The sequence below is a fragment of the Mus caroli genome, chromosome 14 (assembly GCF_900094665.2).
Source record: "Mus caroli chromosome 14, CAROLI_EIJ_v1.1, whole genome shotgun sequence".
NCBI classification, from domain to species: Eukaryota; Metazoa; Chordata; class Mammalia; order Rodentia; family Muridae; genus Mus; species Mus caroli.
Window position 1 is genome coordinate 93,216,343 of NC_034583.1, and position 12,913 is coordinate 93,229,255.

At 38.5% G+C, this 12,913-nt stretch overlaps 1 protein-coding gene across 2 annotated transcripts in view; it reads right to left on the reverse strand.

Annotated features, from left to right (window-relative positions):
- Window positions 1–12,913, reverse strand: part of Mycbp2 (MYC binding protein 2) — a 237,483-nt gene that overhangs the window by 35,282 nt on the left and 189,288 nt on the right. For both annotated transcript variants that reach the window (XM_029468874.1, XM_021181915.2), the window contains 5 exons: window positions 7,260–8,903; window positions 6,931–7,100; window positions 6,149–6,393; window positions 4,373–4,540; window positions 795–952 (listed from right to left, as the gene is read on the reverse strand). In XM_029468874.1, the coding sequence (XP_029324734.1) occupies window positions 795–952; window positions 4,373–4,540; window positions 6,149–6,393; window positions 6,931–7,100; window positions 7,260–8,903 (2,385 nt within the window). The remainder of the gene's footprint in view (window positions 1–794; window positions 953–4,372; window positions 4,541–6,148; window positions 6,394–6,930; window positions 7,101–7,259; window positions 8,904–12,913) is intronic.

Here is a 12,913-nt window from a genome sequence, read left to right on the forward strand (position 1 = left end):
AGCTGTGGGCTAAACAAACCCTTCTCCATTAAGTTGCTTTTGCCAAGGTATGTTATCATAGCAATGGGAAATAAAACAAAGGCACTATCTCAGTACAAACTCTAAAAGATTTATTGAATAAACCTACAAATTATCTACTGGGCTCAACAATTTTTTTTCTGGTGATCTTCAATATTAACATAACAATATGGTGACATGCTCCTTCAATCCATGAACCTGAGAGGCTGAGACAAGAGAGTTGCAAGTTTGGGTCAAGCCTGGGGTAACATAGTGAGTGTCTAAAACTTAGGGAAAAAATGCTCATGAATTGCAATTGGTTCAGATTACATAGAAAAACAAAACAGTAGAAGTTATTCATATCTCTGGAGTTTTCTATCCCTTCAGAACCATGGTGACTGTAGGAGTTAGAAGCTTCTACGGAGGGTGAGGAATAACTGCGTGCTTAGGCACACTGGGCCTGCTGGTTCATGACACTCAGTGGATGATAGTGATAGCAGTATGTGGGGTTACATACTTACCAAGATTTTATAAGTCAATTCTGATCTACATACCTATCTCATTGAGATATAAAGAGTAGTGGGTGTTTTTATGACTGGGTGAGATAAAAGTAACAGTCTATCCCAAATTAAAACCAATACACCAATACAGTGCTTTCACTTCAAGTATTACATCTTTAAAAATATCTGCAAAAGAAAAACAATTTTTTTCCTCCCTCCCTCCCTCCCTCCCTCCTTTCTATCTTTCTTTGTATGTTTGTTTGGCAGTTTGATCATTCAACCTGCCATTATACCTACCAGTGTCTCCACTGTTCACTCTTCTTCTAGGGATGGCTTTAACTCGTGCAGGTAAAATGGAATGTTGTTTATCATACTCAGAAGCAACAACTGAGTATGACCTTTGGAAGACAGTTCTCTTAGCCAGGTCAGTGTCAGTTATGGGGCTAGTTTCCAAACTGCAGATATGGGAAGAACAGAGGTAAACACTTGTGAGAACCAAGTGTGTCAAGTGCAGTGACACTGCTTCTGTCCTAGTGAGTCAGATGTCTCATTCCATGTGGGCTCCACAAGCATGAATACATACATTCAGGCAAACACTCATACACATAAAGTGAACATAAAATCTCAAAAAACCCTTCCCAACAATGTGACGTTCTGAATGACCTCTGAACTATATCTTAAACTTACACTTTTCTTAAATTGTTTGTATTTCAAATGAAAAGGAAGAAAAGGTACCAAATGTCCTGACATTTCTTTTTAAAGATTATTTCACATGTATGAATATTTTGTCTGCATATATGTGCATTATATGTGTGTTCTGTGCCTACAGAGGCCAGAAGAGGGTGAGAGAGATTGACTAGAATCGGGGCTATAGGTGGCTGTGAGCTACATTGTAGGTATTGGGAACTAGATCTGGGTTCTCTAGAAAAACAGCCAGTGCTCTTAACAATTAACCTCTCCAACTTCATAACTTAAAATTCAAAGTTTGAAGATATTCAGAGGGTGAAAATACAAGAAGGAAAAATTGTAAATATAGCAAATAGAGAGAAATGTCCATTATATAAGGAAAATTGATAAATAAAATGATGCTTTATTCATTATTGATACTTGAATATGGATAAGTGAGGTATTCCAGAGGAAGTGCTGTCAAAAGAGTTCATGGCTATATCAAAGAGCAATTAAAAGGTGGGAGCGCGATAGTTATCTGTGGTATAAGAAATAAGTTTTTAGAATTCAGTTAGAAAATATATTGACTTAGGGAAGTGGGTTCTCTTCCAGAGTCTATGACCTCTCCAGTCACAAGCAGTTGGCTAGGTTTCCAATACCAGCATGAACTCCCCAGTACTGAGCAGCTGCAGGTAACTACAAAGGAGACAAGGAGCTCTATGCACTCACTGGCCACCGGGGGAGGGAGACACAGTCCTTTCAAGGTTTGAGCCCACTGAAAGAAAATCCAATTCTTAACAGTCAACCATATATATATATAAATATATATATATATATTTATATATATACACACACACACACATACATACATACACACACGCACACACACATACACACATACACAATATACAAACAATAAACATGGGGTGATGAATTTGTGAGAAAGTAGAAGTAGGGGGCAGTGGAGGGACTGGAGGGGAACCCCTGACCCACTGTAATATTGGAAACTCTTCCTTTATTCACAACAACTACCTTTGTATAAATTTCTAATTAATTCCTTAGTTTTATAAAGTGCTGGTCTTTCATTTTAGCATCACAATGTATCATTTTAATCATCTTTTTTTTTTTTTTTACTATAAATTACTTGGAGAAATTTTCTCCATTTCCATTAGTTGAATTTTCCTCAATTGGTCTTCTTATTATTACTATTATTATTAGTTACTATTATCATATGATAAACCAGTTTAGTTTCCGAGCTTGATCTGATAATGTATTGTGGATTTTCTTGGACTTCTCTTCCCAATCATACTCGATACACAGTATTCCTTCTAGAGATAACACAAGGCTTTGCTTTCTATCTAAGGCAGAGGCTGCTGTGTGGAAGAATTCCATGGGACCTTGGCAGCCAGCAGCTGTGAGCGCAGAGCTGGCAGATGCTGGGCTGGGCTGCTGGGCTGGGCGTAGGGTTGGTTAGATACAGTGTTGCTCCCGTCTGAGCTTTGCACCTCCTCACCCACTGTTCCACAAGCCGGAAGCTCATTCAGCTTCTTAGCAGGCTCTGGGTTCTCATGGCTAGCATGGAAATTTATAATGTCTTGTTTCATTTACAACTGATGATGACATTTACTTTTTTAAAGAAAAATTAAAAAGTATGTGGTATGGAATATTCTCTTATACTGCTTTACCTCTTACTATCTCCAACTAGAAGTTTGTTCTACATGATCTTAACCCTGGAACATGGAAACCCCTCCACTGAATCTCATTGACCAGAGTTGTCTACACAATGGTTCCCAACTCTTTTTCACAGGTAGCTTTTTTTCTTCAGAGATACCTGAATTCCTTTAAAGATATTAAACATACATTGTTCTCTTTGGAGACAATGTCAAGAGCAGCTCCAAAAACACCCGAGAAAAAGTCGCACAGAAGATGGGAAAAATCACAAGTATTTTTCATGGAAAAAAATCCCTAACTTGGATGTTAGCCCTATTATAATTAATAATGTATCTATTATTTTAGTTTATTATCATGGCTATGTCCTACAGAACACTAACATATCTTAGGTAAGTATACGATCTCTCTTCAGCAAAGGCCTTCCTTTCCAGTGGCACTATGCTCAGTCGCTTGTGCCTAGAGTTTTGATGCAGTCTAAGTTTACTTTTGCACTTCCCAGTTAAGTCACACTCAGAATATCTTCTTTATCCATCTTTCTCATGACTGCCGCAGTGCACTCTGATCCACATACCCAGCTGTCATCTATTACCAGGTTTAGCAGCTTCTTGTTTTTTTGTTTTGTTTTGTTTTTTGTTTTGTTTTTCGAGACAGGGTTTCTCTGTGTAGCCCTGGCTGTCCTGGAACTCACTCTGTAGACCAGGCTGACCTTGAACTCAGAAATCCGCCTGCCTCTGCCTCCCGAGTGCTGGGATTAAAGGTGTGCGCCACCACGCCTGGCTGGTTTAGCAGCTTCTTAAATAGCACTGTGCAGTGCCAACATTTTGTCATGCTTTTCCTCTCAAAGTCTGTGATACTAGTTTCTCTGTACACTGTGTTTACCTACAACATTCACTTTGTAAGAAGTTCTCTGTCTGATATCAACAATGGCTAAACCGGGCGTGGTGGTGCACGCCTTTAATCCCAGCACTCGGGAGGCAGAGGCAGGCGGATTTCTGAGTTCGAGGCCAGCCTGGTCTACAGAATGAGTTCCAGGACAGCCAGCCAGGGCCATACAGAGAAACCCTGTCTCGAAAAACCAAAAAAAAAAAAAAAAAAAAAACAAACAAAAAAACAAAAAACCCACCCCCCCACAAAACAACAATAACAACAAACAAACAAAAAAACCAATAGCTAAGTAAGAAGATGCTGTAGACAACAATCTAAGAAGCTACAGTTCATGATCAATGATGCTCTGTGCCATTTTTATTGTGGGTCTAAGTGATGCCTTAAAGTCAACCTTCCCTACTCTGATGAAATGAATCACTCAAAGTTATAGGCCTCAGTGTAATCTTTTATTTAACTGCTAGTTCATCTTTTCTCTCCCAGTGTTGTGCTGCCCATCAAGAACTCTTGTACATAGAGTCTCACACCTCTCCAACAGCTAGCACAGCCGACTCAGTGACCCTCCTGAGACAGAAAGCTGTATTAAAGAACTACAAGAACTACAAGTTCAGCCTTTCTTCCAACAAACACTCGTCACTCCAAGACAGAACTTGTACCTTGGTGGCATAGACTTCATATTGCTCTCTGGCTCTTCAAATACATTGGGACTTGCATCAGGAGTTACTGATATGTACGGGGCAGGGACAGATGTTGAACGCAGATATCTCATTTCGTCCTGGAATAGGTTGTCATCTTGATAGCCCACAAAATTTTCATGGTGGTGCCTGCATTAAATTAAACCCAACAACTTAAGAGTACTTTGGCAGTATAGATCCTCTTCATTTTAAATCTCCTTTGAAAAAGGCAAAGCAGTACATGAGAATATTCAAATAAAAGTATTAAAATAATGGCAGAAGCAGACCGGAAGAGATAAAAGTCTGATATGATTTTTTAGGTACCACTAACCGAAATCGAATGCATTTTCTTTTGTTTCAAGAATATCTCCATCTTCCAGTACTTGGTGAATGGTCCCACTGACTATGTGGGTGCTAAGGTGAGAATGTCTGTGCTGGACAAGGCCTATACCTCACTCAGCACTAGTCATTCAGGCCTATGATACCAACCACCCCTCCTTTTACACCGTTCTCTCTTCTCATTTTTCTATCATCACTGTCACAGTGAAGACGTATCATTTTTTGATGGATTGTTGAACTAGGTGTCACTTTTTTGGGTTGCATTGTATATTACATTTGAAAAACTTGGAAAGGATAAATGTAAATCATTCCTTTGGTTAGGGTGTATCCTTTCTACAGAGAGCTAAGAATTGAAGTTCCTTAATTATGTTATGCTGGCAAATTTTTCCTTCCATGTTTTATAATTTGACTTCTATTTTAGTGCTACATGTCTATTTAGTGTGTGTGTGTGTGGTTACTAGTGCATGCCAAGGAACATGAGGGCAGGTCAGAAGACAACTAGCGAAAGCTGCTGTACTCCTTCGACCCTGTGGGCCCAGGAGATCAGACTCCACTCCAGTTAGGTTTGGTGGTAAGCAATTTCATCCACTGAGCCATCTCACCAGATTCACTCTTTTTCAAACTTGAAGACCACATTGTTAACCTAAATACACATAGTAGGTCTAATTGAAACTCAAGATATGTTTATATTTAGCATGCCTTATGCTTTCCTCCTGGTCTTGAATGTTTCACATTTTCCTTTTCTTTCCATCTTCTTATTTTAACAAGTACAAACATTATTAAAAGCCTCATAACTTTGCCATAAAAAAGGGGCACTTTTGAGTGGAAGGACCTTCAATAATCATGCAAGAGGCAACGGCAGACCACTGGGAAGTGTTTCATTACTTGCTGAGGAAGACTCAAGCCCTCTCACACTTCCCTGTGAGTAAAGCTAGCATGACACTGTGAAGGTGTTAATGACGCATCTCCCTTTACACCACTGTTGAGTAAAGTCAGGGCTTTAATATTCCTTTCAGTGCCCTTGTTATTCAGCTGGTTTTTGTTTAAGGGTAAAAGGAAGGAATAAAGAAGACTTCTACAGGAAACATTAGTTTCTTTCCTCTTCAGCATTTTTGACTAATAAAGTCAACTAACAGAGAATAAAAAATGCAAGTCCTTCTTTTTACGATATGTTTTGTACTAATTGTAATAGGACAGACTGACAAAGTACCCACACCCACTAGCATACAGCGTGCACCACACTCCCAGTCATGTCAGTCAGGGCAATGGACAGAGCACATTGCCAAGGCTTTCGTCCTGCTCACTATCTCTGACTAGCGTGGGCCCGAGAGCAAGGTCTGAACCACTTTATGGATGCCATTAATCATCAGAAGCCGTAAACCCAATGGGAATTAAAAATCAAAAACAAAGTCTTATTACCTAGCTAATGTCTGCAAGTAGAGACAAGGCATTTTTACAGGAAGGTCCTCAGAAACGCCTTCCTTCACGATGGGCAGCTGAGACTGGAATGGCTTTGCAGGGTGGTAACACAAGATGCTTGGCTCTGCCGCACTGCTCAGGGACAGCAGGAAGAGGGCGTTGGCTTTGATCACCTGGTGTGCTTCCATGGTGGGCAAGGCACGAGGCGTCTTTACTTGCATTGGCTTTCTTCTAGATTGTTTGACCTGGCCAAAAGAAAAAAAAGAAGAGATGTGACTCTTTCCTGTGTATATTTAAGAAGATCATTTTAACTTTTGTTGTTTCTACAAAAAAAAAAAAAAAGAAAGAAAGAAAAAAATATTTTAAAACCATGATCATGATTACTAAAACAAACAACAACAAACCCATCATCACTGGGGAACTTGGGACGGAAGCTTTAGCAGAGGTCTCTGACTTGGTGTGGTATTAGTAGGGATGATCCTAACTTTCCATGAGTTCTATGGTGTGGTTGGGTCTTAAGGAAAACACAGGAGAGAAGGAGGAGGAAAGCGAACAGGACAGGAAGAACAGTGAGCTGTTCCTACATCTGTAGTGCAGGGGACAATGATAAAGACTGACATCACAAACACCCGTCCACCATTTGTATCTGTCAGATTAGAAACAGGTTACTTCTCTAATATTGAATTAGTATTTTATTTTCCTTATATAAGCTGAATTTTAGTATCACTTACATAGAACTAATCCATATCATAAATAATATAGCTTGAATGTAGTAAAAATACCTTTTCCCTCGCAGCAGCCTGTTTTTCACGGAGGTATTTTTCTCTACAGCGATCGCATACGAGGTACCACGTGCTTCCTCCCATTCCCCCATCACCACAGTTACCAGCCCATCCTCCACAAAAGTGCCCAATGCTATTGTATCCTTGTCCACCAGCATATCGGCCACAACCTTGAAAAAACATAAGACATAGATTTAACATTTTGAATGTCTTTGATCTTCACTAGTGATATTATATCAGCTACAGGTGCCTCTTTTCAAACTAAAATCCCGAGCAAGTACCTAACTGTGTTATAGAACATGCGATACAGTTCAGAGGATGTAGCTTACCTGGGTGAGCTTGTCTCATGTGATAAGTCACTGGGTATGGATGGGATTCTCCACACAGCTCACAGATGGTATCTTTCTCTGGTCCTCCTACAGCCAGCTGGGCCATTTCACCAAACAAATTGCCCCTTGGCCGAATTTCTGTCTTTTCTTTTTTCTTTTTTTCCTTTTTCGTTTTTTTATTCTCTTTCTCACATTCTTTCTTTTTAAGGACCGCACAGGAACCAGGACTTGGAAAAATCATATTCTGGGAAGCAGCTTTGATTGTAGCCAAAGAGATATCTTCCCAGAAAGCCACTAAATGTTGTAATGTTAAAGGAAGCGGAGATTTCGACTTCATTGTGTGATGCATGGACATTTCAAAAGTGGCTTCCGATTTTCCGTCCTCACATTTCTCGTGGAGAGGTGGTTCCTTAAGCATAGACAAGACCTTATTTTTGTTGATACTACCCATCTTGGATATATCTGGTCCATGAGGTGCAATGTTAAACATATTCAGAGCAGACGATATTTCCAATGAATGTCTATTTTTCAACTTGATTTCCTTTTCCTCTGTGGGTGGTTGGCTATTCAAACTACTTCTTATAGGAGCATGTTCTTTGGAAAGATCAGGATTAAATTTCAGGAAGGAAGAGCAAGCCATTGCATCATGTACTATGCCTTCATGCCACAGAAAAGAGGCAAAGACGGCTCTGGCACACTCAGCCACAGACGGGGACATGGCTTGCTTGGCTGGTTCTAAAGATTTGGTTCCATCTCCTTTGAAAAGAAAGTTAGACTTTTCCTTTTTGGGCCTGGTGTGTCTGTTAGCGCATTTCCGACTTATTTTGGGTGATGCTCGCATTTCCTGCTCATCTTTCAGCGGTGCTTTTCCTATGCTGAAATGCACTTTATTTGAGCCTTCATCCACACTCTTAAAGTCACTGCTGTCATCGCAGCTGCTGTCCGTGACACTATTTGTTTTTAAAGTACTTGAAGTACAGACTTCAACTACCTCACTATGGAGGTTTTCCTGTACTACGTGGGGAGAAGGGGCTCTGTTTTCAGACCCTGGGGAGTCTTTAGGATCCTTTGGTACTGGTTTTGGTTTTGGTGATGTGGATCGCCCCCTTAATGGTTCTGTGAGGGGCATTTTCTTCTTACGGAGGGTATCTGGATCAAGTGTATATGAGTCTGACTTGGAGCGTTCCCGAGGTGGGTCAAGTTTTGTCTTAGCAGGAGCTGTGCTTTTCTGAGGTAGATTTTTATCCTGTGGTGAGGAGGACCGTGGAGAGCTTGCACCAGATGGGCTAGACCTGGGAGTCGGCAGAGGCTTGGGCTTAGGGGAGGATGACCGAGAGCCTGGTCCTGGGGATTCGGCCCTGAAGCCAGAAGACATCCTCCCATCAGACTTCAGTGTCTGCAGAGTGTTATGGTTAGGGGACAGGGACCTACTATGGGAGTCTGACCTCAACTTTGCAGCATCAGATTTTAACATGAGGGATTCACTAGCAGATAAGCCTTCTGTCCCCCGTGGCTTCTTCTGGTCAGTAGGAGTCCGGCTCACACGCCCGTCGGGTTTAACTGATCTGCTGTGCTTAGAGGGCAGCTCTGACTTTCCTGATGTAGAGACTGGTCTTGAAGATGTTGAGATAGTTCCTCTGTCACCTGCATGATCCATTTCATAGGGAACTTGTTAATAAAATGCAACATAAAGATAAACACTAAAACAGAAAAGCTACAAAAATTACACTACTTACCACATATGCAAAACATGTTAAGAATAAAATGAAAATATTTCCCATAAAATTTCTACTCTATCATTACACATGCTACAACAATACATGTTTATATGAATAAAGAGTATGTGTTCACCCAAATGAGCTATTAGTGATACATATATAAACCACAGCCCTTATGCAACTAATTAGAATTTAAATTCAGCCAGATACAAGAAAGAGAATAACTACTTTAAAAATTAAATTTTGAAAAATATATCCTCCATACAAAAATAATCAAGGTACGATATTCAGGAGAGTGAAACTTAGCATACTTAAGGTAACAGCATAGGTCTTGTTGAACAAAGGAACTCAATTTATATAATTACTGTATTCAATTGTAAAAAGTAAATTCAATTAGGTTAGTGTAGAGCTCTATACAGGAGACATCTTAGTTTAATGTCTTGATTACAATGAAATAATAAAGTATGGAAGTCCTAAAGCTGTTGTGTATTAGCATGTAAGCCAGTCACTCTCTCTGTTATATGAAAAAAGTTTTCATCTTAAGATCTTAGTAGCTTAGCAGATAGAAAACCATAGGATCTTCATCATGAGTACTACAAGTCTGAATTGGGCTCTTCATGCCTAGGGAATAACAGAAACAAACCACAACTACCAAAAAATCCAAAATCTCTTTCTAAGGCAAATCCCTCGATAACTCTACACAGATACCACTTGGTTTGGGTATCCTGGCCTTCCCTTAATTTCACTATTCTGCATATATGGTTTCTTTGAAGCAATACAGTCAGGCTTTGTCCCTAGCTGGTGGTTCACATTACATTTCCTTCTTAAGCAAACAAGCACAAAAGCACTCTTGCTTGTAGTGCAAGGACTGTGTTAGAAGGAGAGCAATCTGATGGAAGCTATTAAAGTGTCAGGAAAAAGCAAAGCAGCTAGCTACACAGCTATGTGTTTAGAAAAGAGGTCCTAGAAAACGGAATTGGTTCCTGGTAGTAAACACTGCCTCTTCTCTCTTTCCCCACAAAAGGAGATGGGAATACGTGTAGGTACTGCAGAGAAGTGCTCTGATTTGCCTGTGTATGAAGTCATACTGCAGTCATCTTTATGTGAGAGCAGTAAGTGTTACAGAATTTGTCATCCTTCTGGAAAATAATCCAGGTCCAGTTTGTGTCGTTGACCCTTCAATGATACAGTTTTGGAATATGACATTTCTTCAACCAGTTTGTTGGAAGAACAATATATACTCATTTTTCTTCCTCCTTTCCTTTCCTTTCCTTTCCTTTCCTTTCCTTTCCTTTCCTTTTGCTATCCAACACATTCAGATTCTCTGAGAATCCACTCTTTAATACTCACAGCAAATGTGACAGCAATCACGTAAGATTAGAATCAAGATGAAAAATTCTGTAGTGAAATGAGAGGGCAAAATAAGCCCTTGGAGGGCACTGTGGTACAACAGACATTTACTTCAGCTACAACATTCCGATATGTAGCAAACAATTTTTAAATAGTTCTTTTGAAAGAATAAAATTATTTTGAACACTATTTCTACTCCATCATGAATTTTCTTCTATCTTAAACATGCAAGTTGGTTTTGCACTCACTTTCTCTCTCTCCCTCCCTCTCTCTGTCTCTCTCTCCCTCTCTCTCCTTTGTTTTGCTATTGGCCCTTATATGCTCGTTTTTTTTTTTTTTTATGTTTTCAAAATATATTCTGTGATTAGAATACACTTGTAAAAAGAAATAACAAAAATTGCAAAGTGTCAATGCTAACTAGGAGAACAAAGATTACCGAAGTAACTGACAAACAAGCTCTAGCAAATTGTCCCCAAGGGGTCAGCGTTGCTGTTTGTTTTACCTTATTGACCTTGTATTGACCTTGTATAGAGCACATTTATAACAAATGCATTATATTTGGTAGAATTAGCATCAGCCTAGCCTAGTTACTAATCTTAAGCTTGCTGTACTTGGGTTACTAGGGTGTTTGTGGTTGTTGCCATTTTTCAGGAAAGAGATGGAAGGTTTTAAATCACCTTTAACACACTTATTTTAGGAGCTGCACAACCCATAGCGAGGAATTAGAGTAAACAAGTAGTACATTTCGTATTTAGAATCCTTTCAAAATTAATTTTTAACTGAATTTTCTAATTCATAGAAAAGAGCAACTTAGATTTTAGGATTCCTACTTAATTAGAAGGGCTCTGGCAAGATTAACTACAGCTGCTCCAGGTGAGTCCTAACTTATCCCAGGAGTGTGTGAATCCACAATACTGGATTGTTGTACAATGTACACACCCACAGTTGTTGGCTAAATAATAGAACCTGTAAGTACTGGGAACATCACTTGTCCTATATATGCACACGTGTACACTGAGAGGGCTAGAAACCATGTCTCTAGTAGAGGTGATACTTTCTTGAGTTCTATAAGTGAAAACAAATAACTGTTGGAATTCAAGTGCATAAGTAATGATGGAGAATTTCTTCCCAAGATGTATTTATCAAATCACAACTAAATACTTTTAAAGAACATAGATCTTCAAAATGTTTTTAAAAATATTTTTAAAGAGAATTTTAAGGGTAGTAAACCTGTGAGCTAATTTTTGTTTACAATTTTCATCTGGCTTTCAAGTAATTTTGCAGCATGTATTAAGTGTTACTAAAAATTATCATGTTGATATCCCAAAATAACAACAACAATAAAAAAAAAAATACTTCCTTAAAATTATTGGACAACACATACCTTCACATGCAGAAGTTAATTTGGTTTCATAATTATGTTTATAATATGTAAACTTAAATAGTAGGAAAGAAATTTTAACCTATAAGGAATCCTTACAAAGAATGAGCTAAAAACTTTGCATAGTCAACCAAATTAAATGTTACTGAACATGTTAAATAGGGAGGATTTATTCATTAAATCATTAATATAAATTTTATTAGCCAAATTATAATCAGGGCATATAATATCATGCTAGAATATGATACAAGTAATGCTATATTAATAAATATGTCATACTATATGGCATATTATTTGGTTATATGACCTGATAGTCTATATGTCATATATGAATCTGATTTGTGGTCCTTTTTATTGTACTTTATTTTTATCATTTATATGTTTCTTTTTTTCTTAAAGGTTTTGTTTCATACTTATTTACCTGTGGTGTGCATGTGTGTGTGTGTGCATGTGTGCATGTGTGTGTGTGTGTGTTTGGATATCAGAGGACAATCTGTGGGAGTCTGCTCATTTGTTCTCTCTTTCCATCATGTAGGTTACAGGTATCGAACAGAGGATGCCACCCTTGGCGGCAAGTGTCCTTACCTTTAATTAAAGATTACATTATGGCAAAAGGATTTGAGTCAGTAGTTGCTATACTCTAAAGGACCAAGTGCATACTTTTAAATATTTTGAAACTGTGTCTGTTAATCACTGAGCACTTCCAAATGTAAAAGTTTTAAATTAGGTCACTATTAAAATACTATAAGAAAGAGTCATCATAGAAAGGGGTAGTTTGTGTGGACACTTGTGCCTGTATTACTTCTTAATAATCAAGTTTTTAAAGAGCTTTTAACTTAATTTCCAAAATATTCCTATAACAATTAGAATGGTAGGCTGCTTAGTCAGGCTACATACAGCACTACAAGCTTGCAATCCAGCTTGTCCATGAGAAACCACATTTATCCAAGTTTTACAATTCACATACATCATCTTGTGGCAATCCTTTTCACACTCCTAAGACCATACAAAGCTTTAAAGACTAACAGGAATGATATCTGAACCCCAGGTATGATAAACATACATAATAGGATAAATTATAATACAATATAATATAAACGGATACATCATAATTTCAAACACAAAATTCTAAATAAAATGAAAAAGCCTAATTTAACATCTGGAATGGGACAGACAGGACAGTGGTGAAATGAAGGTTTGCAGGC